Raw genomic sequence first — 22,372 nt, forward strand, 5'->3', positions numbered from 1 at the left:
CTAACCTCAGTGCTAGGAAGGAGCGGGAGGGAATTGAGGGGGTGGTTCCTGCTAAGGCCCTGAAATAATAATAAGACAGGCAGGAGAGTCTGACGCATGGTGGCGGAAAAGCTGCAGGTGCAAATAGGGAATGTGGTCTCGTGCGAGCAACTTGTGCATGCTCGCTGTGTGTGAGTGTGCGCTTCCTAGGTACGGCGCGCTGCAGACAGTCAAAAGGGTTGCTCCCGTTCATTAAAAGTTAATCCCCGGCTGCAGGCTATTAGAAAGCAAATAACCGCGCTCTACTCACCCTACCCAGGTCTACCGGTGAGTCTCGCCGCTGCTCCCGGCCTGTGGCATTGGCCGCGACGCTGACGTTCCGTCGACAGCGCGGAAGCCGATCAGTGAGCTCAGCGGCTCTGAGCGGGGCGTTCTGTCTACAAAACCTTTTTAAGGAGCCAGCAAAAAAGTGAAGAGAAAGGAAAGCACAAAAGCACCTTGTCTTACTAAGCACTGGAAAGGGCAGCCGGCAACCGGACGTCAAAGTGGAAAAGCAGCAAGTGAGAGGCCTGTCTCTGCCTACAGCCACACCACCCTGAACACACCCGATCTTGTCTGATCTCAGAATCTAAGCAGGGTTGGGCCTGCTTAGTACTTGGATGGGAGACCGCCTGGGAATACCAGGTGCTGTAGGCTTTTGCTTTTTCTTACTTCCACAAGCAGGGGTCACTCTCCTCTATGCCTTTATTTCATTCCTTTTTTCACAAGCGCACACATGCTCCTTTCTTCTTTTCATTTGCTTTCTCTCTTGCGCTATTTAATCCTTGCAAAATACCAGCATCCTTCTCATCACCGTGGGCCTCCAGCATTGTTGCTTATTTAGTTTTAATACTAGGCTTCTTTTCACCAGGACGAGCGACTCCCGCATGATTGGAGGCAACCACCGCTGACCTGGAGGCAACCACCGGTAACCTGGAGGCCAGTTTACAGCACAACCCAAGCAAAACACCTTTGCAGGCCACACGACCCCCCCGAAGAGCAGCTCAAATTCACTCGCAACCATCTCACCCTCTTCCTTCATTCACTCCTGGGCGTTTCGCTCCACCCCAAGTTGCGGGTCCAGCTTGCTCTTTCTGTCACATCCCCGCGATGAACGGTTTAGCCTGCAGGAGACCCTGCGCCGAGCCATTTTTAAACACATCTGATGCGGCAGGTGTTTCATTGCTCAACAAACAACACCTATAGGGAAGGCACAGCCTATGCATCGGTCCTTCGGAGACCACCCCAGAACGGCCAGAGTTCTCGTCCCCATGCGAGCCTGAGGAAGGCTGGCCGGTCGATGGGCCAAGCAGCGTCTACTGGCCATACCACCTTGGATACGTCCGATCTCGGAAGCAAAGCAGAGATGGGTTCAGAAATACTTGGTTGGGACACCTCCTGAGAACACTAGGTATTGTAGACAATTTTGATGACGTTTTGCCATCTTGCCCAGCTCGGCTAGCATGGAGTGGCGCCTTGCTGGACACCGACCTTACGTAAAGTAGAGGCTGGAAGTCCCAAGCCTCCCAAGCCCCCCAAGACCTCTAAGATAAGGACGCAACCCCGCCGCCTCTACCAGGCCTCACACCGAGCTCCTTGCCACGGCTAGGAGCGCTTATTGACCCCGCAGCCGGCCGTATGCAAATAATGGCGTTAAAAGCATCTCGCGCTGTGAAGGGGCCAGGCTTTCAGCAGCTGCCCAGGGGATGGTTTTAGAGGGCGACCGCCTAACGAGGGCCAGCAGAAGTAACGTCTTCTTCTTCAAAGAAGCTTGTGTAACTAACCCAATCAGACAGTTGCCCAGGAGCTAACCTCAGTGCTAGGAAGGAGCGGGAGGGAATTGAGGGGGTGGTTCCTGCTAAGGCCCTGAAATAATAATAAGACAGGCAGGAGAGTCTGACGCATGGTGGCGGAAAAGCTGCAGGTGCAAATAGGGAATGTGGTCTCGTGCGAGCAACTTGTGCATGCTCGCTGTGTGTGAGTGTGCGCTTCCTAGGTACGGCGCGCTGCAGACAGTCAAAAGGGTTGCTCCCTTTCATTAAAAGTTAATCCCCGGCTGCAGGCTATTAGAAAGCAACTAACCGCGCTCTACTCACCCTACCCAGGTCTACCGGTGAGTCTCGCCGCTGCTCCCGGCCTGTGGCATTGGCCGCGACGCTGACGTTCTGTCGACAGCGCGGCAGCCGATCAGTGAGCTCAGCGGCTCTGAGCGGGGCGTTCTGTCTACAAGACCTTTTTAAGGAGCCAGCAAAAAAGTGAAGAGAAAGGAAAGCACAAAAGCACCTTGTCTTACTAAGCACTGGAAGGGGCAGCCGGCAACCGGACGTCAAAGTAGAAAAGCAGCAAGTGAGAGGCCTGTCTCTGCCCACGGCCACACCACCCTGAACACGCCCGATGTCATCTGATCTTGGAAGCTAAGCAGGGTCAGGCCTGGTTAGTACTTGGATGGGAGACCGCCTGGGAATACCAGGTGCTGTAGGCTTTTGCTTTTACTTACTTCCACAAGCAGGGGTCACTCTCCTCTATGCCTTTTATCCATTCCTTTTTTCACAAGCGCACACATGCTCCTTTCTTCTTTTCATTTGCTTTCTCTCTTGCGCTATTTAATCCTTGCAAAATACCAGCATCCTTCTCATCACCGTGGGCCTCCAGCATTGTTGCTTAATTACTTTTAATACTAGGCTTCTTTTCACCAGGACCAGCGACTCCCGCATGACTGGAGGCAACCACCGGTGACCTGGAGGCAACCACCGGTAACCTGGAGGCCAGTTTACAGCACAACCCAAGCAAAACACCTTTGCAGGCCACACGACCCCCCTGAAGAGCAGCTCAAATTCACTCGCAACCATCTCACCCTCTTCCTTCATTCACTCCTGGGCGTTTCGCTCCACCCCAAGTTGCGGGTCCAGCTTGCTCTTTCTGTCACATCCCCGCGATGAACGGTTTAGCCTACAGGAGACCCTGCGCCGAGCCATGTATTAACACATCTGATGCGGCAGGTGTTTCATTGCTCAACAAACAACACATATAGGGACGGCACAGCCTATGCATCGGTCCTTCGGAGACCGCCCCAGAACGGCCAGAGTTCTCGTCCCCACGCGAGCCTGAGGAAGGCTGGCCGGTCGATGGGCCAAGCAGCGTCTACTGGCCATACCACCTTGGATACGTCCGATCTCGGAAGCAAAGCAGAGATGGGTTCGGAAATACTTGGTTGGGACACCTCCTGAGAACACAAGGTATTGTAGACAATTTTGATGACGTTTTGCCATCTTGCCCAGCTCGGCTAGCATGGAGTGGCGCCTTGCTGGACACCGACCTTACGTAAAGTAGAGCCTGGAAGTCCCAAGCCTCCCAAGCCCCCCAAGACCTCTAAGATAAAGACGCAACCCCGCCGCCTCTACCAGGCCTCACACCGAGCTCCTTGCCACGGCTAGGAGTGCTTATTGACCCCGCAGCCGGCCGTATGCAAATGATGGCGTTAAAAGCATCTCGCGCTGTGAAGGGGCCAGGCTTTCAGCAGCTGCCCAGGGGTTGGTTTTAAAGGGCGACCGCCTAACGAGGGCCAGCAGAAGTAACGTCTTCTTCTTCAAAGAAGCTTGTGTAACTAACCCAATCAGACAGCTGCCCAGGAGCTAACCTCAGTGCTAGGAAGGAGCGGGAGGGAATTGAGGGGGTGGTTCCTGCTAAGGTCCTGAAAGAATAATAAGACAGACAGGAGAGTCTGACGCATGGTGGCGGAAAAGCTGCAGGTGCAAATAGGGAATGTGGTCTCGTGCGAGCAACTTGTGCATGCTCGCTGTGTGTGAGTGTGCGCTTCCTAGGTACGGCGCGCTGCAGACAGTCAAAAGGGTTGCTCCCTTTCATTAAAAGTTAATCCCCGGCTGCAGGCTATTAGAAAGCAACTAACCGCGCTCTACTCACCCTACCCAGGTCTACCGGTGAATCTCGCCGCTGCTCCCGGCCTGTGGCATTGGCCGCGACGCTGACGTTCCGTCGACAGCGTGGCAGCCGATCAGTGAGCTCAGCGGCTCTGAGCGGGGCGTTCTGTCTACAAGACCTTTTTAAGGAGCCAGCAAAAAAGTGAAGAGAAAGGAAAGCACAAAAGCACCTTGTCTTACTAAGCACTGGAAAGGGCAGCCGGCAACCGGACGTCAAAGTAGAAAAGCAGCAAGTGAGAGGCTTGTCTCAGCCTACGGCCACACCACCCTGAACACGCCCGATCTTGTCTGATCTTGGAAGCTAAGCAGGGTTGGGCCTGGTTAGTACTTGGATGGGAAACCACCTGGGAATACCAGGTGCTGTAGGCTTTTGCTTTTTCTTACTTCCACAAGCAGGGGTCACTCTCCTCTATTCCTTTTTTCCATTCCTTTTTTCACAAGCGCACACATGCTCCTTTCTTCTTTTCATTTGCTTTCTCTCTTGCGCTATTTAATCCTTGCAAAATACCAGCATCCTTCTCATCACCGTGGGCCTCCAGCATTGTTGCTTAATTACTTTTAATACTAGGCTTCTTTTCACCAGGACCAGCGACTCCCGCATGACTGGAGGCAACCACCGCTGACCTGGAGGCAACCACCGGTAACCTGGAGGCCAGTTTACAGCACAACCCAAGCAAAACACCTTTGCAGGCCACACGACCCCCCCGAAGAGCAGCTCAAATTCACTCGCAACCATCTCACCCTCTTCCTTCATTCACTCCTGGGCGTTTCGCTCCACCCCAAGTTGCGGGTCCAGCTTGCTCTTTCTGTCACATCCCCGCGATGAACGGTTTAGCCTGCAGGAGACCCTGCGCCGAGCCATTTTTAAACACATCTGATGCGGCAGGTGTTTCATTGCTCAACAAACAACACCTATAGGGACGGCACAGCCTATGCATCGGTCCTTCGGAGACCGCCCCAGAACGGCCAGAGCTCTGGTCCCCACGCGAGCCTGAGGAAGGCTGGCCGGTCGATGGGCCAAGCAGCGTCTACTGGCCATACCACCTTGGATACGTGCGATCTCGGAAGCAAAGCAGAGATGGGTTCGGAAATACTTGGTTGGGACACCTCCTGAGAACACCAGGTATTGTAGACAATTTTGATGACGTTTTGCCATCTTGCCCAGCTCGGCTAGCATGGAGTGGCGCCTTGCTGGACACCGACCTTACGTAAAGTAGAGGCTGGAAGTCCCAAGCCTCCCAAGCCCCCGAAGACCTCTGAGATAAGGACGCAACCCCGCCGCCTCTACCAGGCCTCACACCGAGCTCCTTGCCACGGCTAGGAGTGCTTATTGACCCCGCAGCGGGCCGTATGCAAATGATGGCGTTAAAAGCATCTCGCGCCGTGAAGGGGCCAGGCTTTCAGCAGCTGCCCAGGGGATGGTTTTAGAGGGCGACCGCCTAACGAGGGCCAGCAGAAGTAACGTCTTCTTCTTCAAAGAAGCTTGTGTAACTAACCCAATCAGACAGCTGCCCAGGAGCTAACCTCAGTGCTAGGAAGGAGCGGGAGGGAATTGAGGGGGTGGTTCCTGCTAAGGCCCTGAAAGAATAATAAGACAGGCAGGAGAGTCTGACGCATGGTGGCGGAAAAGCTGCAGGTGCAAATAGGGAATGTGGTCTCGTGCGAGCAACTTGTGCATGCTCGCTGTGTGTGAGTGTGCGCTTCCTAGGTACGGCGCGCTGCAAACAGTCAAAAGGGTTGCTCCCTTTCATTAAAAGTTAATCCCCGGCTGCAGGCTATTAGAAAGCAACTAACTGTGCTCTACTCACCCTACCCAGGTCTACCGGTGAGTCTCGCCGCTGCTCCCGGCCTGTGGCATTGGCCGCGACGCTGACGTTCCGTCGACAGCGCGGCAGCCGATCAGTGAGCTCAGCGGCTCTGAGCGGGGCGTTCTGTCTACAAGACCTTTTTAAGGAGCCAGCAAAAAAGTGAAGAGAAAGGAAAGCACAAAAGCACCTTGTCTTACTAAGCACTGGAAAGGGCAGCCGGCAACCGGACGTCAAAGTAGAAAAGCAGCAAGTGAGAGGCCTGTCTCAGCCTACGGCAACACCACCTTGAACACGCCTGATCTCGTCTGATCTTGGAAGCTAAGCAGGGTCAGGCCTGGTTAGTACTTGGATGGGAGACCACCTGGGAATACCAGGTGCTGTAGGCTTTTGCTTTTTCTTACTTCCACCAGCAGGGGTCACTCTCCTCTATGCCTTTTTTCCATTCCTTTTTTCACAAGCGCACACATGCTCCTTTCTTCGTTTCATTTGCTTTCTCTCTTGCGCTATTTAATCCTTGCAAAAAAACAGCATCCTTCTCATCACTGTGGGCCTCCAGCATTGTTGCTTATTTACTTTTAATACTAGGCTTCTTTTCACCAGGACCAGCAACTCCCGCATGACTGGAGGCAACCACCGCTGACCTGGAGGCAACCACCGGTAACCTGGAGGCCAGTTTACAGCACAACCCAAGCAAAACACCTTTGCAGGCCACACGACCCCTGCGAAGAGCAGCTCAAATTCACTCGCAAACATCTCACCCTCTTCCTTCATTCACTCCTGGGCGTTTCGTTTCACCCCAAGTTGCGGGTCCAGCTTGCTCTTTCTGTCACATCCCCGCGATGAACGGTTTAGCCTGCAGGAGACCCTGCGCCGAGCCATTTTTAAACACATCTAATGCGGCAGGTGTTTCATTGCTCAACAAACAACACCTATAAGGACGGCACAGCCTATGCATCGGTCCTTCGGAGACCGCCCCAGAACGGCCAGAGTACTGATCCCCACGCGAGCCTGAGGAAGGCTGGCCGGGCGATGGGCCAAGCAGCGTCTACTGGCCATACGACCTTGGATACGTCCGATCTCGGAAGCAAAGCAGAGATGGGTTCGGAAATACTTGGTTGGGACACCTCCTGAGAACACCAGGTATTGTAGACAATTTTGATGACGTTTTGCCATCTTGCCCAGCTCGGCTATCATGGAGTGGCGCCTTGCTGGACACCGACCTTACGTAAATTAGAGGCTGGAAGTCCCAAGCCTCCCAAGCCCCCCAAGACCTCTAAGATAAGGACGCAACCCCGCCGCCTCTACCAGGCCTCACACCGAGCTCCTTGCCACGGCTAGGAGTGCTTATTGACCCCGCAGCGGGCCGTATGCAAATGATGGCGTTAAAAGCATCTCGCGCTGTGAAGGGGCCAGGCTTTCAGCAGGTGCCCAGGGGATGGTTTTAGAGGGCGACCGCCTAACGAGGGCAGGCAGAAGTAACGTCTTCTTCTTCAAAGAAGCTTGTGTAACTAACCCAATCAGACAGCTGCCCAGGAGCTAACCTCAGTGCTAGGAAGGAGCTGGAAGGAATTAAAGGGGTGATTCCTGCTAAGGCCCTGAAATAATAATAAGACAGACAGGAGAGTCTGACGCAGGGTGACGGAGAGGTTGTAGGGGCAAATAGGGAATATGGCCACGTGCAAGCACGTGTGAATGTGTAATGACCGGAGGTCCGAGAGAGATCCAGGGAGTCACAAACTGAGACAGAGACAGAAATAAACACTTTCTTTACTAGAACAGGGATTAGACTAAAATTCAGTATTGCATGAATCAGTTTCAGGTTCTACCTGGGACACTGTCCCTACTAAATACACACAATCAGCAAAAGCTGAAATCAATGTGCCAATCTCAAGGTTCCCAGTTTATGTGAATTATTCTAAAGATCTGGAACAATTTTACCTAAACACTGTTTCACTCTAGTGAGGGTGTTCTATAGGGACCCCTGAGATGGCACACTGAGTACAATCCTACCACTATTAACAATAACAATGCATGAAACCATACCAATTGCTCTTATACCCCTAGTATAGGGATACCCGGGTATCTTAAAGTTACGGTACCGGTAACCTCAGATGTGGTCTATCACGGGCCTGTGAATCGCGGCGGCTGCAGCTAGTCCCGGAAAACTTTGGCGCCAAACAAAAGCAACGTTTACAAAAACAGCAAAGGTTCTTTGTCTTGTTGGCTGATGCAGAGCCCACACGCCGGGAACTTTAGTCTTATTGTCACGGGTGTGTTGCCACGAAGATCGTCACGAGTACACAGCCTGACTTCTCGCAGCTGACTTGTTGGTGCTTTGTGTTTTTTCGGCAGTGAAGGAGTTAATTCTCTCTCTCTCTGGGCTAGCTGAGGTCCAGCCTCGCCCAGCTGCAATCAATGCTTCTTTAGTGAGACTCCTTCATATTCCTGCAGGTCTGTTTGGGAGGTGTCGGTGAAAGCTTTTCATTCAGACTTACAGAGCGGATCGTGGTGTTTGGAGTTGCTGAGATAAGTGTATTTGGAAGTGTTTTTTCCCTTTCCTCGCTTTATCATTTATCTCCTTTCCCGTTGGTGTGCCCTCTGTTGTAGTTGTGTAGAAGTTGTATGCAAGGTGGTTTTGGTTTTTCCCTTGTACTGTCTCGTTCGTCTAAATACTGTGTGTGGGCATATTATTTCTGGTTCCCAATTGTTGTGATCGGGGTCCTTCTCAGGACTAGATTACTGAGGTGCAGGGATCCTCAGGAGGTAGGGGTTACGCTGGCGGCCTGGACCTCTGTACCTTTAACAGTACCTCCAGGTTGAGGGATTAGTCAGGGCCCCAGCTTAGGGTCAGCTTAGGCCCCCTACCTCCAGTATTCTGTGACAGTGTGACATTTTCACCGACCAACTTAGTTTTTCTCCAGCTACCATGGATCCAGTAGCCGGTCTAGCTCGGCAGTTGCAGAGTTTGTCCATGGGGCTGGCGGACGTTAGGTCCAAGGTTTTGCATCCTCTGGAGCAAGCCGGACCAGAACCTAAAGTAGCTCTCCCTGACAGGTTCACTGGGGGGCGGGACAAGTTTTTTGTTTTCCGGGAGGCATGCAAATTGTACTTTCGGCTGCGGCCTCGGTTATCGGGCAGCGAAGAACAAAGGGTGGGAATTGTCATCTCGCTCCTACAAGGGGACCCACAATCTTGGGCGTTCTCTCTTCCCCCAAGCTCCCCGGTTCTCCAGTCAGTGGATAGGTTTTTCGCTGCTCTGGGACTCGTATATGATGACCCAGATCGGATCTCCCTTGCTGAGTCTAAGTTACGTAGGATTCAGCAGGGAGATCGTCCAGCGGAGGAATTCTGTTCGGAGTTCCGTAGGTGGGCCACGGACACCCAGTGGAATGACCCGGCTCTTAGGAGCCAGTTTTGTCATGGTTTATCCGACAAATTACAGGATGTGTTGGCACAGTATGACTCTCCCGCGTCACTGGAAGCCGCTATGGCCCTTGCCATTCGCGTTGACAGACGGCTTCGGGAGAGGTGCGGGATAACTCTACCCCCTGTAATGTCTCCACCTCCTACAAGGTCCCCTCATATGGTGGTTCCCCTGGTCAGTCCGGAGGAGCCTATGCAATTAGGAGGGACATCATTTCGGGGAAGGGGACCGGTGGAGCGCCATAAGACAGGAAGGTGTTTCCTCTGCGGGAAAAAGGGACATTTTATTGGGGGGTGTCCATCCCGTCCCTTGCAGAGTAAAGAGTCGTCGAAAAAACTGTTGATCCCAGGTTGTGTGGTGGACGGCAATCTGGGAGTAGGTATTTCGTCCCTAGGTTCGTCTCAGTTTCTCGTACCGGCGGAGGTGGTGGTGGGTGCGAGAACTGAGAGGATATCTGTTCTTCTGGATAGTGGGGCCGGGGCTAATCTGGTTGATGCTCGGTTTGCCCGGGTTCAAGGTATGCGATTGAGTGAGTTGGCTAAACCCATCCCCATATTCTCGATCGATGCCAGGCCTCTCGGTCAGGGAAGTTTTTTGCAAGCTGTGCATGGCGTAAAACTTCAAGTGGGGGCAATACATAAAGAACTGTTGTCTTGCTACGTGTTGGAGGGTCTTCCCACTCCTATAGTGTTGGGCCTTCCTTGGTTAGCTAAGCATAACCCGGTTATTAATTGGCAAACCAGAGAGATAAGCCAATGGAGTAAATTCTGTAATAAAAACTGCATGAACACGGTCATCGGTGCGGTTACTCCTTGGGTCTTACCTCCATTTCTGGCGGACTTTGAGGATGTATTCTCGGAGAATGGGTGTCAGGAACTACCTCCTCATCGCGAGTATGACTGTTCTGTAAAACTGCTCCCTGAGGCCAAGTTACCTAAAGCTAGGTTGTATAACCTTTCTGGTCCTGAGAGGCAGGCCATGAAGGATTATATTTCTGAAAGTCTGGCTAAGGGGCATATTAGACCTTCATCTTCACCGGTGGCCGCGGGGTTCTTCTTTGTTAAGAAGAAAGATGGAGGCCTACGCCCTTGCCTGGATTTCCGTGAACTTAATCGGATTACGGTCCGAGATCCATATCCGCTCCCACTTATTCCCGATCTCTTTAATCAGATCGTGGGCGCCAAATGGTTCTCTAAGTTGGATCTCAGGGGGGCGTACAATCTGATTAGGATGAAGGAGGGGGATGAGTGGAAGACGGCTTTTAACACTCCGGAGGGGCATTATGAGAACCTTGTCATGCCATTCGGTCTGACTAATGCCCCGGCGGTGTTTCAACACTTTGTTAATGATATTTTTCGCCACCTGGTGGGACAGTTTGTTGTCATATATCTGGATGATATCTTAATTTACTCGCCGGATCTGGTGTCTCATCAGGAGCACGTTAGACAGGTGTTACAGATCTTGCGGGATAATAAACTGTATGCCAAGTGGGAAAAGTGTGTGTTCGCCGTACAGGAACTCCAGTTTTTAGGCTTCCTGGTTTCAGCGTCCGGTTTTCGTATGGACCCTGGGAAAGTGCGGGCAGTTCTTGAGTGGGATCGGCCGGAGAATCTTAAGGCACTACAACGTTTCCTGGGGTTTGCTAACTATTACCGGAAGTTCATTCGTAATTTCTCGTCCATGGTTAAGCCTCTCACAGACATGACTAAAAAGGGGACGGATTTTTCTAGGTGGTCTGACAAGGCTTGTCAAGCATTCTCCTCCTTGAAAAAATGTTTTGCCTCGGCACCCATACTCATTCAACCTGATGCGTCTCAGCCATTCTTTGTAGAGGTAGACGCTTCCGAGGTAGGGGTGGGAGCAGTATTGTCACAGGGTTCGTCCCCTGGTAAGTGGCATCCGTGCGCCTTTTTCTCTAAAAAATTGTCGTCCGCTGAGAGGAATTACGATGTCGGCAATAGGGAACTCTTGGCCATTAAGTTAGCTTTTGAGGAGTGGCGCCATTTTTTGGAGGGGGCAGTTCATCCGGTCACCGTCATCACCGATCACAAGAACCTGCTATATCTGGAGTCCGCTAAACGTCTGAATCCCAGACAAGTTAGGTGGTCATTGTTTTTTACCAGGTTTAATTTCGTCGTTACATATCGTCCTGGGTCTAAAAATGTAAAGGCGGATGCCTTATCTCGTAGTTTCCCTGGGGCCGGGAATACGGACGACCCGATTCCTATTCTTCAGGAGGGGGTGGTGGTTTCGGCAGTATGCTCTGAGCTGGAGGAGGAGATATTGGAGGCTCAGGGGGACGCCCCTGTTGGACCTCCGGGGAGACTGTTCGTTCCAGATCAGTTGCGACAAAAGGTGATCGAGGCACACCATAACTCAGTTTTTGCAGGACACCCGGGGAGTAAAGCAACTGTGGATCTCCTCTCGCGTCGGTTTTGGTGGCCTAACTTACATAAAGAGGTGGTAACTTTTGTCGCGTCCTGTGGGGTTTGTGCGCGCTCTAAGACCTCACATACCCGTCCGTCTGGGGCCCTTTTACCTTTGAAGATCCCGGAGCGTCCTTGGACTCATCTGTCTATGGACTTTATTACGGACCTCCCTCCGTCTTCGGGTAAAACGGTCATACTCGTTGTAGTGGACAGGTTCAGCAAGATGGCACATTTTATCGCTCTTCCGGCTCTCCCTAATGCTAAAACTCTTGCGCAGGTGTTCATTGGGGAGATTGTGAGGCTTCACGGGGTACCCTCCGAGGTGGTGTCTGATCGGGGGTCTCAGTTTGTGTCCAAGTTCTGGAAGGCGTTTTGTGCACGGCGGGGGATGCATTTGTCATTCTCGTCGGCTTTTCATCCTCAGACCAATGGTCAGACGGAACGTATGAACCAGAGCTTGGAGACATATCTTCGGTGTTTTGTGTCAGAGAACCAGGAGGACTGGGCTTCTTTCCTACCTCTGGCAGAGTTTGCTCTCAATAATAGGCGGAGCGAGTCCACTGGTAAGTCCCCGTTTTTTGGGGCATATGGTTTTCACCCCCAGTTTTGTACTTTCAGTAGGGGGGGCTCTTCGGGGGTTCCGGAGGAGGAACGATTTTCCTCATCTCTCGCTTCAGTATGGAGAGGGGTGCTGAAGAATCTGAATACTATGGGGAACCGATACAAACGTATGGCTGATAGGAGGAGAGTGTCTGGTCCGGACCTAAGTGTGAACGATCAGGTATGGTTGTCTACCAGGAATATTAAACTTAAGGTTCCCTCCTGGAAACTGGGTCCCAGGTTCATCGGGCCGTACAGAATCAGTTCTGTTATTAATCCGGTGGCATTCCGTCTTGACCTCCCCCCTATGTTTAAAATTCACAACGTGTTTCACAGATCATTGCTTAAGAGGTATGTGGCGCCGGTGGTACCGTCACCTTTACCTCCCCCTCCTGTGGTTGTCAATGGTAACTTGGAGTTCCAGGTATCGAGGGTCATTGATTCACGCTTTAATCGCCGGTCCCTTCAGTACTTGGTTCATTGGAAGGGGTATGGTCCTGAGGAGAGGATGTGGGTTCCTGCGTCGGATATTAACGCAGACCGATTAGTTCGGGCCTTCCACACGACTCACCCGAATAAACCTGGCCCTGAGGGTCCGGAGGCCCCTCGTAGAAGGGGGGGTACTGTCACGGGTGTGTTGCCACGAAGATCGTCACGAGTACACAGCCTGACTTCTCGCAGCTGACTTGTTGGTGCTTTGTGTTTTTTCGGCAGTGAAGGAGTTAATTCTCTCTCTCTCTGGGCTAGCTGAGGTCCAGCCTCGCCCAGCTGCAATCAATGCTTCTTTAGTGAGACTCCTTCATATTCCTGCAGGTCTGTTTGGGAGGTGTCGGTGAAAGCTTTTCATTCAGACTTACAGAGCAGATCGTGGTGTTTGGAGTTGCTGAGATAAGTGTATTTGGAAGTGTTTTTTCCCTTTCCTCGCTTTATCATTTATCTCCTTTCCCGTTGGTGTGCCCTCTGTTGTAGTTGTGTAGAAGTTGTATGCAAGGTGGTTTTGGTTTTTCCCTTGTACTGTCTCGTTCGTCTAAATACTGTGTGTGGGCATATTATTTCTGGTTCCCAATTGTTGTGATCGGGGTCCTTCTCAGGACTAGATTACTGAGGTGCAGGGATCCTCAGGAGGTAGGGGTTACGCTGGCGGCCTGGACCTCTGTACCTTTAACAGTACCTCCAGGTTGAGGGATTAGTCAGGGCCCCAGCTTAGGGTCAGCTTAGGCCCCCTACCTCCAGTATTCTGTGACAGTGTGACACTTATAGCCTCAAGTTAAGGTCTGGGAAGAACTCTTCACCATGCTTGTCAGTATCCTCTCAATGTGAATGGCACCAGACCCCTTCTCTCCTCTCGCAGTCACTCACTGTTTTCCAGACCACCGACCACGCGCTGCGTCACATAGATGATATCCTCAGTCTCTTTCCCTCTCACTCGACACTTGGCTCGTTCAGCACAGTCTCTAGTCCACTCAGCATGGACTTCCACAAAACTCCAAAGAGCCACACAGCTTTCCCCAGCTCAGCACTCGTTCTTAAGCAGGGACACAGCTTCACCAGGGCCAGGGGTTATCAACCCCCACAGGAAAGCTTGTAGAGAGAGAGTCTTATTGCAGTTCAGTCCTTGCAGTTCTCCTCAGACGCCCGTCCAGAGTCTCACACAGCAGACACCCTCAGAACACACAGGGTCTCCTGCTCTGCCCCTGCTCTGCCCCTGCTCTGAGCTCAGCCAGGCAAAACTCACAGGGTCCTAATGCTCTCCTGCTGCTATCACAGTTCACACTCTCACGAATGCTCGCTTGTGTGTGAGAGTGCGTTTCATAGGTGTGGGGCGCTGCAGACAGTCAAAGGGGTTGCTCCCTTTCATTAAAAGTTAATCCCCAGCTGCAGGCTACTAGAAAGCAACAAAAAGAGCTGTATTCACTCTACCCGGGTCTACCAGCGAGATTCGTCGCTGCTCCCAGTCTGTGGCATTGGCCGCGACGCTGACATCACGTCTACAGTGCGGCAGCCGATCAGAGCTCAGCGGCTCTGAGCGGGGCGTTCTGTCTACAACCCTTTTTAAGGGAATCAGCAAAAAAGTGAAGAGAAAGGAAAGCACAAAAGAACCTGATGTTGCAGAGCACTGGAAAGGGCAGCCGGCAACCGGACGTCAAAGTAGAAAAGCAGCAAGTGAGAGGCCTGTCTCTGCCTACAGCCACACCACCCTGAACACGCCTGATCTTGTCTGATCTTGGAAGCTAAGCAGGGTTGGGCCTGGTTAGTACTTGGATGGGAGACTGCCTGGGAATACCAGGTGCTGTAGGCTTTTGCTTTTTCTTACTTCCACCAGCAGGGGTCACTCTCCTCTATGCCTTTTTTCCATTCCTTTTTTCACAAGCGCACACATGCTCCTTTCTTCTTTTCATTTGCTTTCTCTCTTGCGCTATTTAATCCTTGCAAAATACCAGCATCCTTCTCATCACCGTGGGCCTCCAGCATTGTTGCTTATTTACTTTTAATACTAGGCTTCTTTTCACCAGGACCAGCGTCTCCCGCGTGGCTGGAGGCAACCACCGGTGACCTGGAGGCCAGTTTATAGCGCAATGCAAGCAGAAGACCTTTGCAGGCAGCACACACACCCCACCCGAAGAGCAGTTCAAAGTCACTCACATCCATCTCACCCTCTTCCTTCTTTCACCCCTGAGCGTCTCGCTCCGCCCCAAGTTGCAGGTCCAGCTTGCTCTTTCTGTCACATCCCAATGTCACAATGAATGGTTTAGCCTGCAGGAGACTCTGCGCCGAGCTATTTTTAAAGACACCTGATGCTCGGGCTCTGCTGCAGTGGGTGTTTCACACCTGTAGGCCCAATCGACCCCATTCATTCATGCGAAAAATTATACGGCAAATGTCACTGTGTAGCCCTAGACTATGTGATTGTGCAGAGTAACTGTGGAAAAACTGCAGCGGCAGAGGGTTGCTGCGGTTTAAAGCATGACCACTGCATGTGGGCGCAGCCTTAGGCTAGGGTCACATAATTGTATGTTCTCTTATCCGTGAGAATCGGGTCGATTATGCTGATCCGACTCTCTCGGATGGGAAGAAGATGGAGAAAAAAAATTATCCATTCTTAGTCTGTGGAAAACAGACTGCACTCAAATGTCATTCGAGTCCAGTCCAATGTTTTTCATGGACTCATTGACTTGAATGACAGAGTACTATCCGAATATGGAACCAAACTCGGACATGCTGCAATTTTTTCCTTGGACCGACTCTGTACCAGGAAAAAAATCTGACATGTACACGGCCCTATAGAATAACATTGGTCCGAGTGCGATCTGATGGATTGTCAGATCGAACTGGGACCGAAAATACAGTCGTCTGCACAAACCCTTATTGTTAGTCATGCAATAAAATTTATATGATTGGTTAATGGATGGATATAACAGCGTGACAAGATTTGTTACTTGGAAAAACAGCATTGAGCCAAAACATCTCTCTCTTCTCACGGATATTAAAGTTTATAAAGTTTTGGAGCACTGCTTCTCTTTTCGATAGACAGATACATGGATAGGTCGAAGAATGAGAGATGAGATATTTACCATGATCACTGAAGCATAAGTTGGGGGAATACATCATATGTTTTGATTCAGACTTCTATCACAATCTGGGAATTTCTCATACATTTAATGGCCAAGAGCAGTGACAGGGGAATACCTGACTGTGCCCCCAGCCATCATACACGGGCGTAGAAGAATATGGAGAATATGTTGTTTTAAGAAATTATCTCAAAAGTCGTTTGTTCAGTATTTGACCATTGCACAACAGGAACTGCTGATTTTCTTTCACTTTCACGTACCCAAAGAATGCTTTATTACGTGACGGCTGGAGAAGGAGGGAACTGAGTTCTTCCAGGAAGAAGAGCCCATTTATATGAGTGCTGCAGGTCCTCGGTGGACTGGATGGTTGTCGGGATAAATAAGACTGCTGATTTACAGGATGATGAGCAGCGGCAGCAGCACCAGCACCGGCAGCAGTCAGGAGCACGGCTCGTCATGTCCGGCCCCTTGCTCGGAGGAGAACTTCTACACAGGGACTACTGGTATCAGCAGCAACTTACAGGTTATACCATATCACAAGCTTGTCGAACTCAATTTTATCAACAAGGGAGCATATGGGACGGTGCACAGCGCCTTACATTCTGATTGGAGGACACATGTTGCTGTAAAGTTCTTTCCGGCAGAGCGTCATCTAGTAGACAGGTGAGTTTTATCTACATGTCTTTACAGTAAGTCTCAAAAGCAGGGGCTTCACTAACTTGACCAACTAAAATTTCAAATTTTGAACTTTAGGAGACACCAATAGTAAATGACAAGCATCAGGGTTACCAACTTGATTTTACATTTTTTCTGGACGGTTTATCAAAAATTCACAGACAGACAATATTTTTTATGAAAACATTGGAAAACCACAGTAAATCATTAGAATTATATGTGATCCACGTCGGAAGCCCATAATTCTGATATGATACATCAGCTGAATTCACTGTAAAATGATGACAGTTACAGTCACAATAATTTGTAGAAGTTTCTTCAGTTCAAAAAAATCACGGACGCCTTACATTTTCACGGACAGGGCAAAATAGTGCCCTATTTTTATGGACTGTCCTGGAATTTCTGGACGGTTGGCAACCCTGGCAAGCATCATGATGACATTTTTGCAGTAGTTCACACACTTACTGGTATAGCCAACGTTAGGATTACCATCTCTTGTGCCAAAGGCTCAATTACTTTCCCCATGCCTAAATACCTAGGCAAAGGCATAGTCTCTTGTTGGTGCTCTCCTTGGCACGCAGGGTGCACATACCATTTGCTGCTTTCTCAATTTTGCCCCTGCTTGGTGACATCTAAGTTGTAAAATTGTTTCAAGAGCATACTGAGATTTCAGGGGGGAGGGCATGTCTACCCCCCACCAACAAAGGCAGGCACAGACAGGAGGGGGCCTTTGTGTAAGAACAGTATGCAATCCTATAGTTTATCATAATTCACTGCTTTATGTGTCTGCTACAGAAGCTACTTTCTACTTTGGAGCCTTACACCTTGAGCACTTATGCAGCTGCACACACTGCACCAACGATGTGTCCACCCATGATCCTCACTACTGTGTTATTTAGACCTACCCGTAACCCTGTCCAAGTTCTCTTCCTCAGCTGTCAGTCACTTCTTCTATTGATGACTACACTATACTGTACATGTGATAGAAACAATACCTGTGGTTACTAGCAGGGCTTGCCTTAGGCAGTGCTAATAAAGTGGCTAACATTGTCATTTGAGTACCTCATGATACAGTTACTTGAGCACAGTAATAGTGTAGCATGCTTATTTCTGCACTGTATATCTGTAGAATTTGGCCAATATATGGTACTATGAAGACAGGCTTCAATAGAAGATGCTTTATAGGGCACTATCCCAGTTAAAACCGACCCTAGTCCCATGGCACCTTATGAATGATTACTTAGGTGCTCCTTTCATCTGCATAACCACCATGGAAGAAAAAAAATAAAAGCTATATCCATTTCACAATAAATGTTTTAATTTTTACTTTGCTAATAAATTTAAAATGAAGAATTAAAGGCGTATTGCCACAATTGAAAGTTATCACCTATCTATATGATCTAAATGAGCACCACCACACAATTCAGACACGGTTCTATCATTAAGTCATCCTCTATCATGTTCATTTTTCTGAATATCCCTTTGAAGCGAATCTATCAGTAGGATCAACTCTTCTAAGCCATCTACTGTATATGGACATGCAGGTAACAGAAAGTTGAGTAAAATGATACCTTGGTATCTGTGATCTGACAAAGTTCAGCTCTGCTGTACTGCGTTAGTTGTAATCACACACAGCTCTGCAGTAAGATGAGTCATTACACATCACACTGGTAACGCCTCCTTTCATTTTAAAATAAAGCTGTGGAGGCAGATTCTCAGGGAGATCAGTGTCCAGCCGATAGATGTTAACAGCTCATTTAGATATTAAGAAAAACATGAATTTCTCTGGAAGAAGACATTGGATTGCAGCTATCAAGGTATCATTTTATTCAGCTTCCTATAATCTGCATGCATTTATAGACGGCTTAGGAGGGTTGATCGTACTGACAGATTTCCATTAAACTACTTTGAAAATAGTTTTCATGTTGTTCATACTTTTTTTTTTATAGTGCTCCCATACAGACGATTATGTCTCCATGGTAAAAGACTACAAGCGAGCTCTGTGTAGTCTGATGTTGCGGTTAGATTCTCTACACTCTGTCCCCTTCTTGCTAATCTACCAAATATAGATACTCCCGATCATTTAAGAATATTTTTTTCTTCTACTTACTATCTTCTAATAATGATTTCCCCCATCCTACTGTATTTTTCAATTCATCCAACTTCATCCATCTTCATCCCATTCTTTTCTTTTTTTTCACAAGATATCACTTCACTCTGTCCAAAATATCATCCTCCTCCTCTCTGCCAGGTTTATTCAGCCCTAAAGTATCAACCTTCCAAAGCCTCACCTGATATAACATGTTCCCCCTTTCTTCATCTCACTCTCCTCCCCAGGCTTTCTCTCTTCTCCCCAGGTATCACTTCTCCCTCATCCCTGAGGTATCAGTTTACCTCCTTTTCCCATGTATCGCCTCTTTTGCTTCTACTCTCTCATACGAGGTATTAATTTCCTAAATTCCTCCTCAAGGTTTTATCTCACCCACAATATTATCTTCCCTGTATCATCTGACTTCCTCCAGTATTACTTTTCTTCTGAGCAGTATCATTTCTCCCCCACAGAATTATCTCCCCTATCCAGAATCTTCCTTACCTCTCAATATTATTTCTCCTGTTCTAACGGTATCACGCTCCCTAATTATAATCTCCCATCCACATATATGATTACCCCCATTCTAGAGCTTTAATGTCCATATAAAACTTCAGGTACCAGATTATTTTTCCTGCAGAATACCTTTACCTTTATCCTGCAGATAATTTACCAAATTAATTTAGGAAAACTGAAAATATGCTGAAGTTCTACAAGGCTGAGCAAGTTCTTCAAGTTCCACCATATTACTATTTCTCATTTTGCAATGTAATGTTTTGTTAGTTTGTTTTTTTACGCTCTCTCGCTTGACAGAACTATGAAACTGTACATTTCACTGCAGAATATGTAAAGGAAGACACAGAAATTGTGGCGCACCACATGAGCGATGAACCATTCTCTCCCCCCAGTGAACATGCAAAAGATTAATTTATTAATCTGCCATGCAGGAAAAATATATATCTTTGTACAGTGTTAGCCAGTAGATGTAAAGATATTTAGATTTGAGATTCCTCAGTGGTTGATACCTTTTAATGGCTAATTGAAAAGATGGTTACAAATTGCAAGCTTTCCAGACTTCTCAGGTTTCTTCATCAGGCATAGTGCCTGATGAAGAGACCTGAGTAGGCTCGAAAGCTTGCAATTTGTGCCTGATGAAGAGACCTGAGTAGTCTCGAAAGCTTGCAATTTGTAACCATCTTTTCAATTAGCCATTAAAAGGTATCAACCACTGAGGACTCTCAAATCTAAATATTTTTTTAATCTGCCATAGTCATCAATGCCAGTTCCATCTCTTAACAGGACTTTGAATACCTATTTCTAAAACATTAATCTATGTCAGAAAAGTCATTCAAGGCTTCATAAATATGGGGCTAAACCCAAACGCTAAATTTTGAAAGGCCATAAAATTAGTGTAAATCCTTCTTAACCCCTTCACGCCGCAGCCCTTTTCCGTTTTTGCGTTTTTGTTTTTTGCTCCCCTTGTTCCCAGAGCCATAGCTTTTTTATTTTGCAGTCAATATGGCCATGTGAGTGCTTGTTTTTTTGTGGGGCGAGTTGTACTTTTGAACGTCGCCATTGGTTTTACCATATCGTGTACTGTAAAATGGAAAAAAATTCCAAGTGCGGTGAAATTGCAAAAAAGTGCAATACCACAGTTGTTTCTTTTTTTTTTTTACCACGTTCGCAAAAACTGATCTGTCATTATGATTCTCCAGGTCATTATGAGTTCGTAGACACCAAATATTTATAGGTTCTTTGTTATTTGAGTGGTTGAAAAAAAATCCAAAATTAAAAAAAAAAAAAAAAAAATTGCCGCTATTTTCCGAGACCTGTAGCGTCTCCATTTTTCGGGATCTGCGGCCGGGTGAGAGCTTATGTTTTGCGTGCCGAGCTGAAGTTTTTATTGATACCATTTTGGGGTAGATACGATGTTTTAATCGCCCATTATTGCATTTTATTTCAATGTTGTGGCGACCAAAAAAACGTAATTCTGGCGTTTAGATTTTTTTTTCGTTACGCCGTTTAACAATCTGATTAATTATTTTTTCATATTGATAGATTGGGCGATTCTGAATGCAGCGATACCAAATATGTGTATATTTTATTTTTTTATTGTTTTATTTTGAATGGGGCGAATGGGGGGTGATTTTTACTTGCTTCAATAGTCTCCCTTGAAGCTGCGATCGCCTGTGTTACAAATAGCAGGGGTGCAGCCCTGCTATGTATAACAAAAGTGCTCATCTGTTATGAATGACGACCACTGGGTGGCGCTCATAGCAGATCGGCTATGACAACCACAGGGTTCTCATCCAGACGTCGGGTTGTCATGTTGCCAACCCATCGGTGACCCGTGATCACGTGACAGGGTCACCGATGGGCGGGGCTAACGACGCACTTCCCGGAAGCGCGAGTTAAATGCTGCAGTCAGAGATTGACAGCAGCATTTAACTGGTTAACAGCCGCGGGTGGATCACGATTCCACCCGCGGCTGTTGCGGGCACATGTCAGCTGTATAGATCAGCTGATATGTGCCTGGAAAAGTGCGGGCTCAGCGCTGGAGCCCGCGCTACAGGGGGGGACACGTCATGCGCAGTACATGTACGGTGCATGTTGTAAGGGGTTAAATCTGCCCCATTACTCTCTATGTGACTTATATTACTTTATAACTTTTAGTTTTCTTTATGCTGAACAGTACAATTAATACTATGCGCAATCTCTTACACACAAAGTATGTTTTGCCTGTGATTACATAAGTATAGCAGGTTCTTCCAGGAAGCATGAGTAAATGTGGTTGAAGGACAGGAAGGAATGACGAGTAACACAGTCGGCACTCTGGGCATTTGTGTATCTAGAGATATGAACCAAAAAACATGACAGAACCGGCTAAACTGCTTCACATTTACTGTAATCCATTCACTGTTTGGGTTATACTGTACTGGTTTAAATGGGTTGTTCACTTTTAGGAAAGTGGGCAACAAACTCTGTAAAACTCTTAAAAAACAAACTCAACAAGTACTCACCTGTCCTAGTGTTTTGGGTGCAGCGGTGATGTCACATTGACAACGCACGTCATCTCTATCCAGTCACTGACCTCAGTCCCCAACCTCAGCTCAGTGACAAGCTAGAGTGGTGACACGCACTATTGAAGCGTAGACAAGAGCAAAACACCAGGATCGGGACAGCGGCTTGGATCTGGCACTGGACCGATAAAGTGTAAATACCTGCTGAGTTTGTTATTTTAGATATTTTACAGAGTTTGGGGCCCACTTTCCTGAAAGTGGAAAACCCCTTTAAGAACATTAGTTACTACCAAACATATGGCCGGCAGTGAATTCGGTATAGACAGTAAATACCCTATGTATTTGGGGTTTTTTTGCTTTATTTTCATATGTACTTTTTTTTTCATATGGTATTAAGACTGATTTTAATAAATGACCACTGTTAACATCAAATTAATTTTTCTGAATATGCATGTACACCATTGTTTTACTGAAGTCAGTGGAAATATCGATGGATGTACAGTACAGACAAAAAGTTTGGACACACTTTCTCATTTAAAGATTTTTCTGTATTTTCATGACTATGAAAATTGTACGTTCACACTGAAGGCATCAAAACTATGAATTAACACATGTGGAATTATATACTTAACAAAAAAGTGTGAAACAACTGAAAATATGTCTTATATTTTAGGTTCTTCAAAGTAGCCACCTTTTGCTTTGATGACTGCTTTGCATACTCTCGGCATTCTCTTGATGAGCTTCAAGAGGTAGTCACCGGAAATGGTCTTCCAACAATCTTGAAGGAGTTCCCAGAGATGCT

General features: G+C 48.2%; 1 protein-coding gene, 4 non-coding genes and 1 pseudogene across 5 annotated transcripts in view; all 6 read left to right on the top strand.

Annotated features, from left to right (window-relative positions):
- The first annotated feature begins 556 nt into the window (after positions 1-556).
- LOC141267008 (5S ribosomal RNA) lies at positions 557-675 on the top strand. Its single transcript, XR_012321027.1, has one exon. It is a non-coding gene; the product is annotated as a 5S ribosomal RNA (ribosomal RNA).
- A 1,706-nt stretch (positions 676-2,381) lies between these two features.
- LOC141267375 (5S ribosomal RNA) lies at positions 2,382-2,500 on the top strand (annotated as a pseudogene).
- Positions 2,501-4,206: 1,706 nt separating this feature from the next.
- Positions 4,207-4,325, top strand: LOC141266206 (5S ribosomal RNA). The gene has a single exon (XR_012320259.1). It is a non-coding gene; the product is annotated as a 5S ribosomal RNA (ribosomal RNA).
- A 1,706-nt stretch (positions 4,326-6,031) lies between these two features.
- Positions 6,032-6,150, top strand: LOC141266883 (5S ribosomal RNA). Its single transcript, XR_012320904.1, has one exon. It is a non-coding gene; the product is annotated as a 5S ribosomal RNA (ribosomal RNA).
- An 8,247-nt stretch (positions 6,151-14,397) lies between these two features.
- Positions 14,398-14,516, top strand: LOC141266720 (5S ribosomal RNA). Its single transcript, XR_012320747.1, has one exon. It is a non-coding gene; the product is annotated as a 5S ribosomal RNA (ribosomal RNA).
- Positions 14,517-16,030: 1,514 nt separating this feature from the next.
- RIPK2 (receptor interacting serine/threonine kinase 2) overlaps positions 16,031-22,372 on the top strand; it is a 74,123-nt gene continuing 67,781 nt past the window's right edge. The window contains exon 1 of the mRNA XM_073679552.1: positions 16,031-16,449. Coding sequence (XP_073535653.1) covers positions 16,187-16,449 — 263 coding nt within the window. The 5' untranslated portion in view covers positions 16,031-16,186. The remainder of the gene's footprint in view (positions 16,450-22,372) is intronic.

This window comes from Phyllobates terribilis, unplaced genomic scaffold, assembly GCF_046119375.1.
Source record: "Phyllobates terribilis strain yellow unplaced genomic scaffold, ASM4611937v1 Scaffold_4__5_contigs__length_816908805, whole genome shotgun sequence".
Taxonomy (NCBI): domain Eukaryota; kingdom Metazoa; phylum Chordata; class Amphibia; order Anura; family Dendrobatidae; genus Phyllobates; species Phyllobates terribilis.